Consider the following 20,920-nt stretch of genomic DNA (forward strand, 5'->3'; position numbering starts at 1 on the left):
CTGGCTGCTCCTATATCAGGGCACTGGTTGTCTACAAGGGCTTGGTATGGTGAGCTCATGTGGAGCCAGGGATGGGGCAGCTCAGAGGCCTGGGTTCACAGCCTAGCCAGTTTGGGGCATAATGCCTGTCCTGCCTAGGAAACTCCAAGCCTCCTTGGGCCTGGATGGCTCAGGGTGGGGGAGATGGGCAGGAACTTACCTCCTCCTCCATCATTTAACAGCACTTGAGGAAGAAGCAGGCTCCAGGGTGGGGTGGAAGGGACTAGATGGAGATATGGATGGCTGGGCAGACAGACCATTGCCTCCCTTTCCTCCTTTCCTTCGGGTCTTACTTGTCATTCTCCATCATGTCTTGCCAGATTCTGGGCACAGGGAGAGCAGCACAGTGAGTGACTGCATTGGCCGCAGCCTGCAGAGGCCCCGCACCCAGGCCCCTGCTGCTGGACGGGGCTGGCCCAGAGCCACAATACGCCCCTGTTGCTGTGGGGTGACGGCTGCCTCCGGGGAGCTCCCAAGGTCTGGATTGTGACAGCTCCTGCCTCTGTCTTGCACCCGTGCCCTGGGGTGGGGCTGCCGTGCTGGGCCAGGCAGCTCTGCCATCTCCCCCACTCCTTCCTCCTCTCCCCCTAGGCAGCATCTCCTGGCCACTGAGCCCCCAGAGCACAGGTATCGGCCTCTGTGCTGCCCACTGGCCACAGAGTTTTCTGCTGCCCTCACAGGGCCCTCCACCTTATCCCCACTGGAGGAGCAGGCATTCTCCCCACTCCACTCCCCTGCCCTACCACAGCCCCATCTGCAACCCCCTCCCCCCCACCTTGGCAAAAGGTCCAGGAATTTAGCTTGGGAGCAGGAGGAGGTGATGGGAGGGAGCATGGAGCACCACATGGGTCTGCTGCCTCTACAGCTGTTCTGAATGCTGGGGGGCGGGGGGCGTGTGCGAACATGTTGTGAATGCTTGGGTTGTGTGTGTGGGATTGCACCTGGGTTTTGTGTGTGTCTGGGATACCTGGGTTTCATATGTAATATGTGCTAGACATCTGGGTTCCATATATGGGCACATGTGCGTGTGTGTGTCCCAGACGCCTAGGTTCTGTGTGGTTGTGTATGAGAGAGACTGGACCTGATGCCACTGGAGTAGAAAGTCCCCTTCCCATCCCTGCCCCTGCCTCACCTCCCCCTCCCCCCCCCCCAGCACCCTTGGCCATGCCCCACTTCTCCCCCATTTTCCCCACACCTTCAGGCAGGTGTGATGCCCCATCTATGGCACACACCTTGGGGGGCTGCTGTGCCCCCTTGCTGCCCACCTCCCTGCTGGCGCTGGCCATGGGGCTCGGCCAGCCCATCAGCCCCACAAACCAAGAGGCACCAGCACCAGTGATGGCCCCAGCCCACCCCAGGCTGTGCTGCTACTGTGGCTTCCACTCGCCTGCTACAGCTGTGAGGGGGCAGTAGGTGCCCCCTGCTACAGAGGAAGGCAAAAGCTCCTCCAGTCGCTACCATTCTGACCATGGCATAAAATTCCTTCCTGACCCCAAATCTGGTATCAGTCTGACCTTGAGCAGAGGGGCAAGACCCCCTCGCCAGGAAACTCTGGCTTTGGCTGCCTTTGGGAAGGCTTAAACCCCATGACACGTAGCAGAAAGCAGGGGTGGGGGGTGGAGGGCAATAGGCAAAGCCAAAAAGTTGAAACCCTGCACGCAGATCTGGGGCCCACGGCCCTGCGATGAGCTGGAGAAATGATCAGAGAGCTAGGGAATCAAACTGGGAGCTAGCTAGCCGTCAATATCAGAGCCATCCTTTTCCCCTCCCTCTTCCTAGTTTTTGTTTCCCTGCAAGCCTGCCATCGAAACACTGAAATTCTCCGCAACATTTCCAAAATGTTTTGGAGCCTTCCATTTCGATTCAGATTCAGTGTTTTGGGCGCTGAAGCACCTCCAAAATAAAATGGCTGCCAAAATTTCACACAGCCCTACTAACAACGAGGCTCTCATAGGGAGTTCTGTCCACAAGCACAGAAGGGTGCGATCTTCCACTACATAGTGCCATTTTAATTGCATTTCCTTGGTCAGGGTCCAGCCCTCTGCCACGTTCACGGGAAAGTCACCTTGGTGGTCATAGTCATTTCCCCTGCCAATTTTTCAACAGTATGACTTGGCTGCCATGGTCCCCCTCCTTTGCCTGTGGCCAAGTGTGATCAAGGGTCGAGTGTGATGCATGGTGCTGTGGGATGGATGGTAGTTTTGCCCAGTGGTTGGACAATGGATGTGTCTGGGACGGTCCAGATGGGGCTGATCCTGCTTCAAGAAGTGGTTGGACTATGAAGGTCCCTTCCAACCACGCTTCTCCGGGATTCCTCACCTACCTTCAATACCCCCCACCCCCTGGCATCCCCAAGCAGGTAACTGTCTAACTGCAACTGATGAAGTGAGCTTGGATTTAGAAAAGCTTAGCCATGTTGCTCAGAGCTATGTATGCATGTCTCCCTCAGATGCAGTTAGCCAATGAGCCATGACGTTCCCTGTCATCTCCCAAGAGAATCCCACAGCAGCAACATGGCTGGGGTGGGATACCAGCCCCATAATGTCAAAGCTGCTCTGGGGGCCTGTGCTTGCTATGGATTGTGATCCTGGCTGCTTTGCAGTTGTTGAGCAGCAGATGCGCTTCCCTGGCCAGAAGCAACCCTGGGCTGGCTCTCCTGCTATCTTTAGGGGGATGGTCTCCAGGAGTCACAGGAGCCCCCTGGTGTCATGCATTCAAGGCCTGGTCCATGAGCTGCAGCTCCTCTTCTGCTCTCTGCTGGCCTCTCCTCCCTCAGGGGTTTGCTTTGACCGTGGGGCAAGGGAAGGTGGGGAGTGGCTGGGCTGTGCAGGTGATGCCCAGCTTTTGGTCCCAGCTCCTCGCTCACCCTTTGCACTATGGTAGGGATGGGGTGTCACTCCACAGCTGGGACCACCATGGGGGACATGCTGCATGAACAGGGGGGGCAACTGGGGAAAAGCCACCCCCAAAAAACATCCTGTCCTTACTGCCCCCCCTGCAGCATTGGGCCACCAAGGGAACTCCCTGCTGTCTGCAGTGTAGCACCTTCTAGTGACTCCCTCCCCACACTTCCTGCCACCTCTGCTGTGCTAGGCCAAAGAACAGCCCCAGCACGACCACCTACCTGTCTGTCCCAGGGTACAATGGCAGCTTAGTACTTCACCTACAAGTGTGTCCCCATCCCTGAGGCAATCAGCTATGCAGAGAGTGGGCTCAAGGTCCTGGACAACGATGACTTCAGTGTCACTTCCCCCAAGTCATGTAGGGGATGAAAGCCCGGATGCCTGGGTACCAGCCCAGCTCAGAGAGGCGTGGGGCAGCTAATGGGTTAGAACAAGGAGAGGCTGGGAGTGAGAATGCTCTGGGATGAGATTAGGGCCCAGCCTATTTGGACCAGGACTGCTTCACACTCCCCTTTCCTCCCAGGCACTCACTGGATACTGGAGAGCTCCTGAGCCTGATCTGCTGTGACAGGGAGCCCAGCTGGGTGTGCAGCATGGTGAAGTGGAGTGGGGCCACTGGATCAAGATCAGCCAGGATCAGAAGTTTGTCTTGAAGTACCCGCTGGCCCATCTGCTAACCTCCCACCTGCCTGTCCAGCTCTTCCCCAGGTCCTTCCAGGGCTCACAGGCCAAGGTTGAGGGTGAGAGTAGGGTGAAGGCCCTGCTGGGACAGCAAGTCCAGGCTTGGCCCTGCCAGACCACGTCACCTGCTCCCTGCTGTAGACTGAAGCTCCATCTCCAACCCAGTCTGGGTCCCTGCCCACACTGACCTTGCTCTCGTCTTCCACAGCCTGTCCCCTTGCTGCTCGGTCAGAACCTGCACGACCTGCGCCTAGATGGCTGCTTGCCTTCATAGATCCACATGTGAGCCCTGGGACGGACCTCAGGAGGTTAGCTAGTCCAGCCCCCTGCCAAAAGCAGGGCCAACCCTGACTATATCATCCCAGCCAAGGCCTTGCCATGGTGGGTCTTAAGAAAGCCTCCAAGGATAGAATCTACCACCTCTCTGGGTAATCTGTTCCAGTGCCTTACTACCCTCCTTGGGAGAAAGTTCTTCCTAATATCCAACCTCAGCTTTCCTGGCTGCAACTTGAGCCCATGGCTCCTTGTTCTGTCATCTGCCCACACTGAGAACAGTTCCGCTCCATCCTCTTCGCACCCCCCCCCCCCGCAGGGAGTTGAAGGTTGCTATCAAATCCCACCTCAGTCATCTCTTCTCCACACTCCTCTGCCTCTCCTCACCAGTCCTGTTCCCCAGCCCTCTGACCAGGGGCAATGCTCCTGCCAATGCAGCCCAGGATGCTGTTAGCCTTCTTGGCAACAAGGGTACACTGCTGGCTCACCTTCAGCGTCTTGTCCACTGGTACCCCCCAGGTCCTTCTGTGCAAAACTACTGCTTACCCAGCCAGTATCAGTACATGGGCCCTATGGTTTTGCTCGTTTTAACATACTTATAGATTCCCTTTTTATTGCCTCTTTGGTCTCCTGCCTTGAATTGCAGCCCAAATCGGACCCTGACCTTCCTAATGTTCCCCTGCATGTGGGATGCTCTTACAGGCTTCCCCAGTGCTAGGACCAAGTGTCCAGTGTTTGTGGGATTTCTTTTTGAATCTGAGCTCATTGAAGAGATTGCAGTGCGGCCAGGCTGGTCTCCTGGTGCAATTCCCATTCCTGCAGCACATCAGGACACCTTTCTCCTGTGCCCCTAAGAGAACCTCCTTCAGGCACCTCTTCTCCTCAGATTTGTCTCCCAGGGGACCCTGCCTGCCAGGTCCCCAGGTTTGTTAAAATCTGCTTTTCTGAATGTCAGTGTCTTTATTTTGCTGCTCCCCTTCCTCCCTTCAGGAGTAGGAAACTGGGCGGGAGCCCTTAGCAATTTAAGGACAGGGCCCCAGCAGCAAGCAGAGCAGAAAAGGGAGGTAGTTCAGGCTACAGCAGGAAAAGGAGAGGCCAGGCAAGGACTGATGTATAAGCTTGAGGGAAACAGGAAAGCCAGCTGGATGCTGGGCCCATAGAAAAGGAGCTAAAGGCATTAAAGAGAAGAGAAGGGCCTGAGGGAGAAGAACCCACAGGACCCAACAATGGAGAATCACTGGTCAGAGTGGCAGACGAGGCAGCAACAGGCACCCACCCCATCAGCTGGCCTGTCTTCTCTCCACCTACCCACATATGGAGTAAAACCAAGGCTTGTCAGGTGAGAAAAGCAGGTACATTGGAGAGACGAAAGGCTGGTAGCCATGGAAGCAGGGGGCGGTGTGAGCTGAGACAGGGACCTGGTCATATGCTGACACAGCACATCAGCTGGGTGCCCCTCATCCACAGGCTTGGTACTGCCCTCAGAGAACCTCTGCAGGGTGGTGGGAAAAGATCTCCCTTTGCAAAAGCCATGCTGACTCTTCCCTACTATATCACATCTATCCATGTGACTGCTGACTTGATTCTTTATTAGCAATTCAGCCAATTTGCTAGGGATACAAGGGAGACTCTCCAGCTTGTATTTCCTGAGATCTCTGGAGCCCAGTCTGAAAATGGGTGTTACCGAGGCTGGCACCAAGGCTGTTAGTAAGGATAGGTTACAGACTTGCCAAGAGTTAAGCAGTTTCATGTTGGAGTCCTTTCCAAACCCTCAGGGGAGTGCCCTCAGGTCCTCCAGCTTGCTAGTGTTTTCTTTACCTGCCCAGTTTATCCTCCATCGTCAACACCAATACAAGTAATCCACTTTGCTTCTCCACTCTCCTCCCTGATGGCACGGCAGTCATCTGCTGGCCCCGCTGGTTCTCTGCCTGGTTTCCTGCTTCTAATGCATCTAAAACTCTTCTCACTGCCTGCAGCATCTCACGGCAGATGCTCCATTGTGACCAAAGTCCTGCTCTCTTCCTACTGCCATTTTATGAATGACGCTGTTTAACATTCGTCAGCCCCTGGGACTTGCCCATTTGACAAAGCTGGTGGGGGGGGAGGGGGGGTTGCACCATGCATTGCAGTTTGCATTTCCCCTTGGCCTCCAATAAGGTGCTTCAGATGCCTCCCAGGCACCACAGGGGGGGACCTGCTGCAGGGCCAGGGAGGCAGATGGGGAATAGTCATCCCCCCCAAAATATTCTACCCTTAGTGCCCCCCTGCAGCATTGGGTCCCCAAGGAAATCATTCCCAATGGGTGATTACAATGTACTGCATGTCACCCAGAGGATGCCTTCATACCGCCCCCCCCCCCGCCCCCAAGAAGCAGGACCTGTCACAGGCTGGACCTGCTTTACCCCAACTATCACATTTAACCCAGGAAAGAGTTTCTACTTTCTCTTAGGCAGAGGGCCATTCAAAAAAGCTGGGTCCTTGCTGCATAGCAGGACATGGGTGTAATGCAGGGGCCGGCAATTATTTCAGGTGGAGGGCCACTTACCAAGTTATGGCAAGCTATCAAGGGCTGTATAGGTAGCCCTGGCCCTTGACAGGTGCCCCACCCCCTGGTCATCATCTTGTGCCTGAAAGTCCCTGCCCCTTACCCCAGATCTTTGCCTCCAGAAGTTCCTCCCCTTGCCCCCCAGACGTATTCCTTTCAGCAAGGGGTTTTGCCATCTTGGAACCAAAGAAACCCACCCAAATTATATTCTAACAATCAAACATCTATAACATTCATTAATTTGATTAAAAAAATATTTGTCCCGATATATCATGTGTTTGTGTAGCACACATAGAGGTGATGGCACAATAGCTTAAAATGAAGTCTTACTCTTGTATATTGTGAGTGGGGGAAATATAGGTTTCATAGTTAGTCGGGTCGGAAGGGACCTGAGCAGATCATCAAGTCTGACCCCCTACCTTGGCAGGAAAAAGTACTGGGGTCAAATGACCCCAGCAAGGTGTTCGAATGTTTGTCTGAGTCATCCTCTGCAGCAAGAGAAAAGAAGGTGCTTTCCCTTGCAAGGATCTATTTCTGCTCTGCCCTCTCCAGATGTTCACAGCCAATTCAGCACCAGGACAGGCTTGTGAACAGGATTACGTGATACACTTGCCTGCCGCAGCAGGGGACAGACTCAAAGACCACAGATGTCCAGGGGGCCATGGGAGTGTGGGTAGGTGGGGAGGGTGTGGATATGTTCAACGTGGGGGGCTGCCGGGGGGAGGGTGGCTGGGGTGTGCTGAGGGGGGTGTGAGAGTCTGTGTGTATGGCCATGTGAGGGGGGGTGTGGGTGCATGTGTATGGTGGAACGTGCATGTAGGACTCACCCTACTAACACACACATTCCCTGCCTGCTTGTACACACACACACTCACACTCTGCCCCTGCCTGCACCTCCCCCACCCCTCAACATGGCCCCATCCTCCCCAACCTGGAAACGAGGTGCTGCTAGAATAGGGCAGGGGCAGGAAGCAGGAAAATGGTTGGGGGTGGGCAGGGCTGGACTCCTACTGCTGGCTCCCCCTGGGTCCTACAGCCCCTGTCTCCTGCCATCTTTGACAAGCAGCCAGGAGCAAATAAATATTAATTTACTACATTTTTAGGGGTGCCCAGGCTGGACAGAAAGGCCTGGAAGGCTGCATTTGGCCCGTAGGCCGTATTTTGCCCACTCCTGATGTAATGTCTTGAGTATGACGAGCTCCTGCTCCAGACACTTCGCAGCCCCCGGACTGTGGTGAATCCTGTGGAAAGCAAAGGGGCTAGGAAGTCGCAGAGAGCTCTGCCCTGGAAAGGGGTCCAGGCCCTGCTCTGTTCCTAATTCACAGCTCTGGACAGGACAGAGAGACCAAGTACAGGGATACCATGTTAAATTGTGGCACCTAATTAGCAAGGAATCTGTTATAGAAAAGGGTATATCGGTACTAGGGGCAGTCTGGTTCAATAGCTTCATCAATGACCTGGAAGATGGCATAGAGAGCACACTCAGCACGTCTGCTGATGACATCAAGCTGGGGGGAGTAGTTGATATGCTGGAGGGTAGAACTAGGATTCAGAGTGACCTAGACAAAGTGGAGGATTTGGAACATGTTACCCAGAGAGGTGGTGAAATCTCCATTCTTGGCTGGGATGATCTAGTTGGAGATGGTCTTGCTTTGAGCAGGGGGTTGGACTAGATGACTTCCTGATCCCTAATTTTCCCTTCTACCCCTAATTTTCTATGGTTCTATAAAGCAGAACAGCGGGGGCAGCTGGCATCTCTTGGTGCAGAGTCCTGACAAGGGGCTGAGAAGCAAAACCCGCCAAGTTGGGCTCATGGGTTGGCAGTGACAATTTCGTGTAGACTCCGATGGGAATGTGCAGGTCTTGGGTGCACCACAGGGGTGGTGTGGTGAGAAGGAAAGGCAATGACATGGTTATTTGGAAACAAGGAATGCTTCCCCAGCCGTAAGTGTCCTCCTTCCTGCAACTCAAGAACGTAACATGCCAAACCCGGGAATCAGGAGAGAAGACAAAGCTGGGAATCTAACAAAGAAAGGCCCTGGGGGGATTATTAGGAGCCAGCTGTCCTGGAGAAGGCACCCTAATGTGAAAGTACTCTTCTACTTGAGGGGGCACTGACTGCTTTCAGAAAATGATGGGGATGACACATCTCCAGGTCTGATTTCATAGCTTCTACGGTCAGAAGGGACCTGAGCAGATCATTTAGTCTGACCCCCTGCCATGGCAGGAAAGAGTACTGGGGGGTCAAATGACCCCAGCAAGGTGTACATCTAGCCTTCTCTTAAAGATCCCCAGGGTAGGAGCCAGCACTTCTCTTGGAAGTTGGTTCCAGATCCTAGCCGCCCTGACCGTGAAGTAGCACCTCCTGATATCTAGCCTAATTCTCCCCTCTGCCAGCTTGTGACCGTTATTCCTGGTCACTCCTGGCAATGCTGGGATGATTTAAAAATCATCCCCTCACAGGTTCCCCAAGTGTCTGGGCTGGCCTCTGCATAAGGTGTTTTCTTTTAACCCCTCCCCCTCAGCAAACCTTGGGGGACAGCCTCTGTGTCCTTTAGGCTCTGCAGGGCCCTAGAAGGCAACAACAATGGGTGAATTCTTGCTGCAGTCCATCAGCATGAGACTGCTTGCTTGGATGCAGACACTGGTGGATGCTGAGCAGGTAAATGTCCCCAAACCCTTCCTTCATTGCTGGCAAAATTATGGATGGTCCTGGATATGGATGCGTTTTTGCTAAGCCAGTTTGGAGGAGTTGGGGAAGCACTTGCCACACTATAAGCACTGATGTGGCTTCTCCGTCATATGGATGAGCTGGTGCTGGGCCAGAGAGAAGGAGCAGGTAAAGCTCTTCCCACACTCTGAGCACTGATGAGGCTTCTCTCCTGTGTGGATATGCCGATGCCGAGCCAGACTGCAGGAGCGAGTGAAGCTCTTCCCACACTCCGAACACTGATATGGCTTCTCCCCCGTGTGGATACACTGGTGCCGGGTCAGGCTGGAAGAGCAAGTGAAGCTCTTCCCACACTCTGAACACTGACGTGGCTTCTCCCCCGTGTGGATATGCTGGTGCCAAGTCAGGCCGGAGGAGTGAGTGAAGTTCTTCCCACACTCCAAGCACTGATGGGACTTCTCCCCTGTGTGAAGGCGCTGGTGGTGAGCCAGGCTGGAGGAACGAGTGAAGCTCTTCCCACACTCTGAGCACTGATGTGGATTCTCCCCCGTGTGGAGACGCTGGTGTTGAGCCAGGCTGGACGAGTGAGTGAAGTTCTTCCCACACTCCGAACAGTGATGTGGTTTCTCTCCTGTGTGGAGATACTGGTGTCAAGCCAGGCTGGAGGAGCAAGTGAAGCTCTTCCCACACTCCGAACAGCGATGTGGTTTCTCCCCTGTGTGGATACGCTGATGCTGAGCCAGGCTAGAGGAGCGAGTGAAGCTCTTCCCACATTCCGAACACTGATGTGGCTTCTCCCCTGTGTGGATACGCTGGTGCTCAGCCAGGTTGGAGGATTGAGCAAAGCTCTTCCCACACTCTGAACACTGATGTGGCTTCTCCCCCGTGTGGAGCAGCTGGTGCTGAGCCAGACTGGAGGACTGAGTGAAGCTCTTTCCACACTCCAAACACTGATGCGGCTTTTGCCCCATGTGGAGACGCTGGTGCCGGGCCATGGTGGAGGAGTGAGTGAAGCTCTTCCCACACTCAGAGCACTGACGTGGCTTCTCCTCAGCTCTACCCCTGTACTTGGTAGTGAGCTCCTGCTTCCCTCTGAGGCCCTCCCCACTGCCTTGACTTAGATGTAGTGCCTCTTTCCAGTGGCTCTTTAGGGCTCTGAGCTCCACAAATTCTTCCTTGCACCTAGGGATCTTTCTGGGTTTGGTCCCTTCTCCACTCTCGTGCCCAGTTGGTACCTGGTTCACTGCTACATTCTCCTTCAGCTTTTGGGGCCTCCCCTGACTCTTGTGCCATTGATCCTCCTCAGGTCTTAGGAAGTCCATTTCACCCAAACTTCCTGTGGAAGTCTGTGGTGGCTCCAAGTCTGCAGGCCCTTGTGCAGAAGCTTGCTCCTCAGCTCTGCTCAGCAGCCAGGCACCTCCTGCATGGTGAAGAAAAAATCCACATTAGTCCCTACTCTGCTGGCAAAGGGCAAACCCTGCTATTCCTTTGCCTGTGATGAGCCTCAGAGCACACCTAAAACTTTGCACTTGCGTTCCTACAGAAAACAAGGTCTTCCTGCTGAAGCCCCAAGTGCTGGCACTGTAGGAGGGGTAGGTCCCTGCACTGGGCTAATGTTCCCTTGTCGGCAGAGTTCAGAGCAGGATTCTCCAGAGTTTCTGGCCCAGCTGTCAGCCCCATCACCTCAGGCCCTGCTAGGAGAAGCACATGTGGGACATGTGTGCTAAGACAGTACCTGAATGGCTTCATGTTCTAACGGACTAAATAGGAGGGAAGGATGTAGAGCTGTGCCTCTCTCTTCTGAAATGAGCAGGGCTGTGTTTCCTGCCTGCTTCCAGGACAAGGTCTGGTGCAGCCAATGAGCCCACAGAGCTTTCCTCTGCTGACAGGTCCCAGGTGGGCTCCATGTTACAGGAGTCTGCACCGGGTCCAAGGCCTTGGCATCAACTTGAACCTGGATTGTGCTGAGTCTCAGTCTTTGTGACTGTCAGGACCCCAGAGAGGAAGCAGGAATGGGGCAATTCTGGTGAAAGCCATGGGGTATTCACTTGCTCCCACAACTTAAAAGCTTCTGAATCTAACCCATGCCATGGAACCATTTAATCCAGCCTGAGGCCATGATGAAACACTTCCTAGGTTCCAGGTCAACCTGACCAGAAGCAGGCAGGGCCCCAGATTCTTCACTGCCCTACGGTAATGGAAGAGCCTCTGCATACCATGCTGATTTCCATGGGGGAACTACAAATCCTGTCATGCCCTGGGACAGCATTTTAGAGAGGTATTGCTACTTTGCACTGTGGAATGAACTCTTACATTGCTGAGTGAAGACAGAAACTTAAGATCACGGTATGCCAGGGATGGGGGGGGGGAAAAAAAAAATCAAGACCCTAAATCCGATTGTCCCCTAATGTCTGTTATTAGAGGGAGAAAAAGGGAACAGCAGCTTGTCTGCACCTCTTTGAATTTCAGATAACGGGAACCAGGTCTGCAATTCCCTGGTACCTCTGGCACTCTGAGCATAGAGCACTTCTGAGAGGGGTCAGGTGGAAAGGGCAGCTAAAACTCACCTGGCAAAAGGTCCTCCAACCTCGAGATTTCCCTATAGTCCTCATCATCACAGACCCAGAGCTCCACCTGTCCTCGTTGGATGCTGCAGATTAAGTCAGGTGTGGGACCTCGATACCCTGTTTGGGACAGTGGTTAAAGAGGGTCTGTGACTGGGTTTTGGCTGCAGAATAACCAAACGGGATTTGGGGAATGGATCCAAGCTTTGTGTTAGGACCTTGATGGACAAGGGAGGATGGGCATTTAGGATGTCCAGAAGGCATTGCAGGGAGCAGCTTTCAATACATGATAGTCTTGTCACCCAGGTGGTGGAGGGATGGTCACAGGAAACAAAGCACCAACCACTCCTGGTTTAGAAAGGACATTAAAACTGACGGAGTCACCTGGGAAAGGTGTGGAGATGCAGTGACCTGGGACGTACTAGAAGGCAGACAAAGTTTTACTGTTCTCAAGGTACCAAAATGAAGAGACGTTAGACACACTTATGGATGAATAACATCTCTCTTATTAGTGTAATTCCAGGAAAAGAAATGGTAACGAGCTTATGCTCAGTTAAGGCTTAAAGCAAGGACTCGTGGCAGGGAAAAGCATCCAAGTCAGGTGAATGACAGTAACACACCAGGGTCCCAGGGGTGGCCGTAATACCCCCGGTGGCTCCATCACCGTGCCCCGCACCATCCCGAGAGCATCGACCCCTAGAGTATCATTCCATCAATAAGGCATCCAGCCCTGAGCCTGCCACTGGCAGGGCTCAAGGCAATTGAGTGCCCGCCTGGCACTCACGAGGCTTTCCAGCCTCATCCCAAACCACCGCTAGAAACAGTAACATAAATCGTAAGTGCCTGTAGTGTGACATAAACAGAGATGGCAGTCCTCTTCCTTTAAGAGGGCAAACCTTCTTTCTCCCCTTGTGCCAGTGCACCTCCCAGCACAGGCTCCGTGTGAGCTCCCCAAGCCTCAGAGTTCCTAGATGCAGCAAACCGTAAGCCCAGCATCCCTGGGTGGCCTACCTAGGCAGAAGCTCCTTCCCCTGTGGCAGCCAGGGACAGATTCCCTTGCCAGCCCCAGGCTTGGCCTCACATGCTTCCAGGGCCCTGCATACATCTGGTCAGGTGACTGCCTGGACTGGCTGGCTGCTAATTGCCTTATTAGTCCTTCAAGAGCTGCCTACCTGAATACTTTTCCTCTTAAAGGAACAGAGAGCCCCAGACTCTCTGTTACACTGACAAAGAAACGTTTTCTGGGAGAGAGGGTAATTCAGTATCACTGGCATGCAGGAAAGGCTGATTTTATAACAACTGTAGTTGCAAATTAAGCAATCATCCCATCCTATGGGAGGATCATCCCAGAAGGGAAAAGGAGTTCACACACTGCCAAATACTGCAGGGTTTAAAACAAAGTTCCTGGGACTCATGGTTAAGGAGAAAACACGGCAGAACACAGACATTTCACAGCATGTGAAAGGCCATATTGTAGAAACGGTCTATATGGTCTTTGTTAAGCTTGAGAAACCATTTGAGCATGTCCCTACAGAAATCCTCTGGGGGAAAAGAAAGCATCAGAAAAACAAACTTATTTAGTAAAAGGCAAGTACCCTCAATCCTGCACACAAGCCAGAACAAGCCGCTGTATTAGAGCTCCCCTGGAAAGGTTTGTCCCTGACCCTGGCGAGAGACACGGGGGCGGAAGTCCGTTGAACCCCCATTGAGCCTAGGCACCACCAGCACCGCCCCCCCCCGGTGGGACCCCCAGCACAGCTGGAGATAAGTGGTGCCCGCAGCAGGGAGGGAGGGACCCCAACCCAGTCAGCTGCGGGGCACTTGAGTGGAGTGGAGAAGGGACATGTCGCTCCCCCCGCAGGGTCCCACTTGGCTCAGTTTCCAGGGAGCCAGACAACCAGTCCCACCTGGCACGTGAAACAGGGGAAGGGGGACACTCACCTATCCCCTTCTTCTGTGGGGCAGGGACCCCCCAGCCCCTAGAGCAGCGTGGCACCGTCAGCGAGCCCTTCTGTGCATGCGTACAGCTTAAAAAGGGCCTGCCAACGGCAAAGCTGCAGTTTGTTCCCGGCTCCAGCGAGAGATGCAGAAGCCCATTGCGCCTCTGTTGAGCCCAGGGATGCCCAGGACCGCCCCCAGCAGGACCTCGACCCAGACCCCCAGCACAGCTGGAGGTAGGTGGGGCTCATGGCAGGCAGGGAGGGACCCCAACCCAGTCAGCTGCAGGGCAGCTGAGAGGAGGAGAGGAGCAACATACCTCACCCCCGCCCCCGGCTCCTACTTTGCCATGCAACTGGAGCCACGAGCGTGCCATGCAACTGGAGCCTCACGAACAGGATGCCCAAACAGACATGCTTCTGTGCCCAGCACACGAGTTTTGCACAAACTCCTGTGCTGAGAGTGAGTGGGGGAGCCCAAGGTCCTGCCGGTGAGCCTTATGGAAGGTAGTCCCATCAGCAGCTGGACTACCAGCAGCACAATGCAGATGGGCACGTCGCACCCTGAGGGTCCCCTCAGAGTCTGAGACCTCCCCCTCTGGTACCTCAGAGGCCTCCACCCAGACAGAACCCGTGGTTCCAGGCTCCACGTGAACGGAGCCTCTGGCTCTTGGCTGCGCAGGCGGCCTGGCACATTTCCAGGCACATTGGACTGGGATCATGGCCATCTCCCCTTGCAGGGTTTGCTCTACTTTGGAGTCTCTGGGGTGCCAGATAAAGGCCACAGTCCAGAGACTCAATGCCATCATGGTCAGTGAGCAGGAGACAGACTCCTCCTGTCAGCCCCTTCACCCCATGGAGGCTGAGGTTAAACCAAGGTCACCTCCCAGGACAAAGGAGGACTCAAGGATCTCCCATACTGTCCAAGGTGGTCAATGGCCCCAAGGCCTGCTGCACCAGGGTCCCCCTCCCCTCTGGAGCTCTGCAACAGGTATGAACCTCTTGCAGCCCCAGTAGAGCCTGCAGAGCTGCCAGCTCCTGCTGGCAATGCAGGCTCACCCACAACTACCGTTCCTGCTCTCCCTAAGGCCACACACAGAGTGGTTGTCGTTGGACACACCCTCCTGAGGGGGACTGAGGGCATGATCTGCCGCCCCGATCCCCTAGCCTGGGAGGTCTGCTGCTTCCCTGGGGCCCGTATCCGAGATGTAGCCAAGAGGATCCCGATACTCATCCAGCTCACCAACCACTACGCTATGCTCCTTATCCATGTGGGCACAAATGACACAGCTCGGAGCAATCCCAGCCAGGTCATGAGATGCTACAGGGCTTTGGAGCAGGGCTTAAGGGGTCTATGAAATAATGTCTATGAAAGCATCTGCCGTAAACTGGCAAAGCCAGTCAGCAATGCAGAAGTCCTCAACTTCAGGAAAGCTGACTTTAACAAACTCAGGAGGCTTGTTGGCGAGGCCCTATGGGACTACAACCTGAAGGGGAGGGAAGCTCAGGACAAGTGGTTGCTCCTCAAGGGAGTGATCCTGGAAGCACAAGCCATTTCCATCCCAACTTGGAGGAAAGGCAGCAAAAAAGTACAGCAGCCCCCCTTGGCTCTGCAGGGAACTAGTGGACCTCCTGTGTCTAAAAAGACCTACAAAGGATGGAAAACTGGATCCACCTCAAAGGAGGAGTACTCTGCAGTGGTCTGAACCTGCAGGGAGCAAACCAGGAAAGACAAGGCTGCAACTGAACTCCAACTGGCTACACATATCAAGGACACTAAAAAGTCCTTTTTTAGATATGTGGGGAGCCAGAGGAAAAGCAAGGGTAACATTAGACCCCTGCTAAACCAGACCGGACAACTGACGCCCAGAAAAAGACCAACCCGCTTAATGGGTATTTTGCAACAGTTTTTCACCAGCCCTAAGGGATGGCCCTGCTCAATATGGTACGAGACAGCCAGGGTGAATGAGAATAGTTACCCTTCATCAGTGTAGACCATATGAAGGAACACCTTGAGAAGCTGGACTCCTTCAAGTCAGCTGACCCAGACAGTTTACACCCTAAGGTACTTAAGGAGCTGGCAGGCATCATAGCTCAGCCACTGGCACAGATCTTCAAAAACTCGTGGCGCTCAGGCAAAGTGCCCGAAGACTGGAAGAAGGCCAATGTGGCGCCCATCTTCAAGAAAGCAAGGAAAGTAGATTTGGGGAACTACAGGCCCATCAGCCTGACCTCTATCCCAGGGTAGATCTTGGAAAAAATTATCAAAGTGACCGTTCTTGACAAACTGGCTGATGGCAACATACTGAGGGACAGCCAGCATGGGTTTCTTGCGGGTTGGTCTTGCCTGACCAATCTCATCTCCTTCCATGACCAGGTGACATATCACTTGGACAAGGGAGAAGAGATTGACATTGATTAACACATCTTGATTTTAAAAAAGCCTTCCATCTGGTATCCCATGATGATCTCATAGAAAAACTGGCCAACTGCAGCCTTGGCCACATCACAGTCCAATCCCTGGGAATGGGCTCCGAAGTCAGACCCAGAGAGTGGTAGTTGATGGAAGTCAATCATCATGGTGCGCTGTGATCAGTGGGGTCCCCCAAGGCTCCATCCTTGGGCCTATACTCAACATCTTAATTAGAGATGTGGACATTGGTATTAGAAGCGGACTGGCCAAGTTTGCGGATGACACCAAACTTTGGCGTAGAGCATCCATACCAGGGGACAGGATGGTGATCCAGGTCGACCTTGACAGGCTCAGAAAATGGGCGGACAATAACCTGATGGCGTTCAACACCGAAACATGCAAGGTACTCCACCTTGGGAAGAAAAACCTGCAGCAATCTTACGGGCTTAACAGTGCTACGCTTGCTAGCACCACAGTCAAAAGGGACTTGGGGGTCATGATTAACCATCATCTATATGTAGCAGCAGAGGCAGATAAGACTTCCATTAACTTGTGCTGGGTCATAACCAAAGGAGGAGAAAAAGAATTTAGATAGCACTGAACAGAGCACGCTAGGATTGTTAAATGTGTTTGGACAGGACACACTAGGTAAGGGAGGAAGGAAATCAAAACAATTCCCTAAGGAAGAGCTGTTAGTGACTGTATGTACACAGGTGAAGGAGGTTGGCCCAAACGAAGGAGAATATATTAATAAGAAACGTAAGCAAGGTCTGATCATTGACAGAGCAGTGGGGAGGAATTGAATTTAAATGTCCTGCCAAAATTCACGAAGGTGAGACTGTTGAAATAGAGGAAGATGAGTACAAAACTCCACAGTTCACATACCTCCAGGGAAAAGCAAGAAACAGAGCTTTACCCAGAGAAACGAGGGCTTCGAAATTCCTCAGCATCTGGTCCCGGTAAAGCACCCTATCTTCATCTTCCAGCAGCTCCCACTCCTTCTGCGTGAAATACACAGCCACATCCTCAAACACTTCCCAGAACTGCAGTCGCAAGCATTACACCATCAGCGACTCCTCTACTAGCTGCTTCCAGCCCCCACAACCCAGTCTGCAATCACTCTGTATTACAACTAATTGCAGGCTTAGCCATCACAGGAAAGGGTGTGATGTAGATGCAGCTGTGCACAAAGGAGTTCATGTCAGCTTTAGCCCAGCTCATCACTTTTTATTTGCTCAGTCCTTTGAGGCAGTCTGGGCAGTATTTTTAGGGGCAGGGAGCCCCAGCTCCATGCACTCTGCCAGGCCCTCCCATACCAGCACCCCTGGCTATCTGTATTGCGGAAAGAGCTCCTGCTAATACCAGCTTGGGGTGTTTGCAGCCTCCATCACCACAGTTTCATAGTTGGTAGGGTTGGAAGGGACCTAAGCAGATCATCAAATCTGACCCCCTGCCATGGGCAGGAAAGGATGCTGGGGTCAAGTGACCCTGGCTAGGCGATTGTCTAGCCTCCTTTTGAAGACCCCCAAAATAGGGGCAAGCACCACCTCCCTTGGAAGTTGGTTCCAGCTCCCAGCTGCCCTGACCGTGAAGTTGCACCTCCTGATGTCTAGTCTGAATCTACTCTCAGTCAACTTGTGGCCGTTATTCCTCATTACTCCCGATAATGCATGGGGAACGGGGACTCTCCCATAAAGGAGAGCCTCCTGATGTCCAGCCTGAGCCTTCTAATAATTTGTGGCCGTTATTCCTAGTAATCCCCGGTGGTGCCCAGGGGGAACAGAGCCTCCCCCATTTTCTGCTGGCCCCCCCGGTGAGTTTGTAAATGGCCACCAGATCCCCCCTCAGCCTTCTTCTGTGGAGGCTGAGTAGGTTCAGGCCCTTTAACCTCTCTTCATAGGGCCTGACCTGCTGCCCCTTGACCACGCAAGCGGCCCTTCTCTGGACCCTCTCAATGCTAGCCACATCCCTCTTGAAGTGTGGCGACCAGAACTGGATGCATTACTTCAACTGTGGCCTGACCAATGCCGCACAGAGGGGAAGGACCACCTCCCTGGATCTGCTTGTGATGCATATGTAGACGCACGAATAGGTGAGGTTAGCCTTACTGATCGCTTCCTCGCATGTTCATCCTGGAGTCAGCAATGACTCCAAGATCCCTTTCTGCCTCTGTGTTAACAAGAAGGGTGTTCCCAGCCTATAGGCGTGTTGCTGGTTCCTTCTCCCTAGATGCGGCACCTTGCACTTGTCCGCATTGAATTTCATCCTATTCTCATCTGCCACCTCTGCAACCTGTCTAGATCTAGCTGGATTCTGTCCCTCCCCCACAGCATGCTTACCTTGCCCCACATTTTAGTGCCGTCAGCAAATTTGGACAGTGTGCTTTCCATACCCACATTCAGATTGCTGAAAAAGATGTTGAACAGTACAGGCACCAGGAGAGACTTTCTTCAAGTCTCTCCACTCCCCAAACTCTTTACACCACCCCTGGCTCCTCCTGTGCTCTGCCCCAACTGTGCTCCCGTCCCCAACTGGACCTGGTGCCCTGCTCACCTCCAAGCTCTCCTCCTGCTTTGGAGGCCTGCCCTGCCCCTTCTGCACTTGGCCTGGCTCAGGGGTCAGGGAGCGCTTCTCCTCCAGGCTCCCTGGGGACATCCTCTTGCAGCTCCAGAATTACAGGCTCTTCTCCAGGAGGCTTGTGCTCAACTCTCCTCAGGGTCCCAGCACCTGCAGGTGGAAAAGAGCATACACAGGTTAGCCCTGGTGCTGCTGGCACAAGGAAAGCCCTGTTAGTCACCTGTACGGGCCTGGGACTGAGGCAGACAGAGGCTTCAGAGTGTGGAAGACAGGGGAAAAGGAAGACTCAAAATCCCACAGCTCTTGCTAGCAAACCTCCGCCAGTATCAGGCTAGAGATGAGCCGCAATAACTCCCAGTGCGAGGTGGTGATCACAGCACTACGTCAGAGCTTTCCCCTGCTGACAACTCCCAGGTCCCCTCAGTTTCAGGGGAATCTGCAGTCTCATTTTCCCATCACCTGCACCAGGCCCTTATCGAGCACAGAGGGCTCACGGGGGCATGAGAAAGGGGTCAGTGAACCCTGACTGCGGGGACGTGAATTAGGTTATTGTTCGTTATTGCAGCAGCCTGACATGGCCCAGATGAGATAAAGCCTCTGTGCTGGGCGCTGCACACATGCAGTGAGAAAGATCAGGGACCCCCTAGCCTGGGAGCTGCCCATGCACAGAGACCAGAGCTCCATCTCAGCCCAGCCACCTGGTTACAAATATTGCAGCCCTGTCCTGGGCAGGGGCAGACATTCGAGCTTCTTCCCCTGCATGCAGGACAGCTACTCAGGCACCCAGACCCATGCCCGGGCCTCCATTCTGTACCTCACCTGACTCCTGGTGGGGCAGGGGCTCTTCTCTGGGGACATGAGGTGGCTTGTCCTGAGGCCCTGGAGTTTCCTTCTCTCCAGATTGCTCCAGAGGCCAGTCCACACAATGGACCTGTAACTGCTCTGGCCAGGAATCACCAGGGTCCTGCAATGCCCCAGTGGGCTGCATCTCATCTGAGGGCACTTCCTCGACCTTCACACTCCTTGTGACCTGGGCATGAAATAAACACATCACTGGGGATCTGGGATCAACAGAGCATGGAGGGAACATCCTGCAAGCACATGGAGACAGGGACAGCAGTGTCCATGATCAGGGTGAAACGTTTTCACCTGGAGCTTCTCCTCGTCCTCCTCCAGTACTAGCTGAAATGCCTCAACTGGGGACTCAGCAGGTCTCCACGCTGCGCCCCCCACTCCCAACTCTGCATCTCCTTGGCCTGGAACTGGTCCAGGATTTGCTCCTTGCTGCATCTCCAGCCAGCACTGGCAGGTGACTACAAACCTCCCCTGGTATCTTGGCTTCCAGGTAGTGGACACACCAGAAGCATTGACACCTGGTCTCTGGGGTGGGGAGGTTGTCCCCTGGGGCCAAGTGTCAAGTCTCTGAGGGAATCTCAGGCATGGCATGCATCAGCTCCTGCCCCGGATCTCCCGGAGTTGGACCGGCTCCTCCTGCAGCTGCTTTACTGGTGGTCCACCCCCCTCCCTAGCCTGGAGGACAGGAGGGACTTGTCCTGCCTACCAAGATCCTGCCTAGAGACCCCCTGGGTCCTGCTCCTCCAGCATCACCTCTGGCTGCAGCAGGGCTGTGAATAGAACGGCCAAAGCTGCCACGGACACCTGCACAGCCACCATCTCTCCCAGGACAGCCCTCCTGCAGCCTGCACAGCCACCATCTCTCCCAGGACAGCCCTCCTGCAGCCGGAGCCTGGGCTCGTGCTCCCCTGTGCTTATGGACAGCACCTGCCCACAGCTTCCAGGCTCTGGGGCCCTGCAGGAAAGCAGGCAGCACCAACATCACCACGTGATGGGTGACCCTGCCCCAGTCCCAACCGTCCACATGCAGAGCAGCCTCGTGGTCGTCCTCCCTCCCTTTCTGCCCCACACTGACTGCAGGGACCGGGCTGGCCCCAGACACCCCCAACCACAGCCCCCCCATCTCTTGCATGCCCCAGCCTGGCACCAGCGTGGCCCCGTCTCCAGGGTGCCCCCAGGATTCCCCAGCGCTGACGCCCCCCTCTCCAGCACAGCTCCTCCTGGCAGCCCTTCCCACGGGCCAGGACTGCTGCCCCCGGACACGTGTCAGGGCCCCGAGCCCCCTGCCCAGCCGGGACGAACTCCAGTCCCAGGACCCCTCCCGACTTCACTCCGGAGGAGCAGCGTCTTCCCCAGTCCCCCACGCAGGCCTAACGCTACAGACTCCCGCGCACAGCCCCTGCCCCCAGCAGTGCACACACCCGCCCGCAGCCCCTCACCCCGTGCCAGCTGCACCCGCCCC

General features: G+C 54.5%; 1 protein-coding gene across 1 annotated transcript; it reads right to left on the reverse strand.

Annotated features, from left to right (window-relative positions):
* Positions 1-286: 286 nt before the first annotated feature.
* On the reverse strand, positions 287-20,869 carry LOC149869957 (uncharacterized). Its single transcript, XM_090035271.1, is given in 5 exon segments — positions 287-10,532; positions 11,680-11,796; positions 16,943-17,027; positions 18,580-18,753; positions 19,423-20,869. Coding segments are annotated over 4 exon segments (1,623 nt in total). The 5' UTR covers positions 18,682-18,753; positions 19,423-20,869; the 3' UTR covers positions 287-9,213.
* Positions 20,870-20,920: the final 51 nt, after the last annotated feature.

The sequence above is a fragment of the Crocodylus siamensis genome, chromosome 2 (assembly GCF_052110815.1).
Source record: "Crocodylus siamensis isolate JL-2025a chromosome 2, ASM5211081v1, whole genome shotgun sequence".
Classification (NCBI taxonomy): domain Eukaryota; kingdom Metazoa; phylum Chordata; order Crocodylia; family Crocodylidae; genus Crocodylus; species Crocodylus siamensis.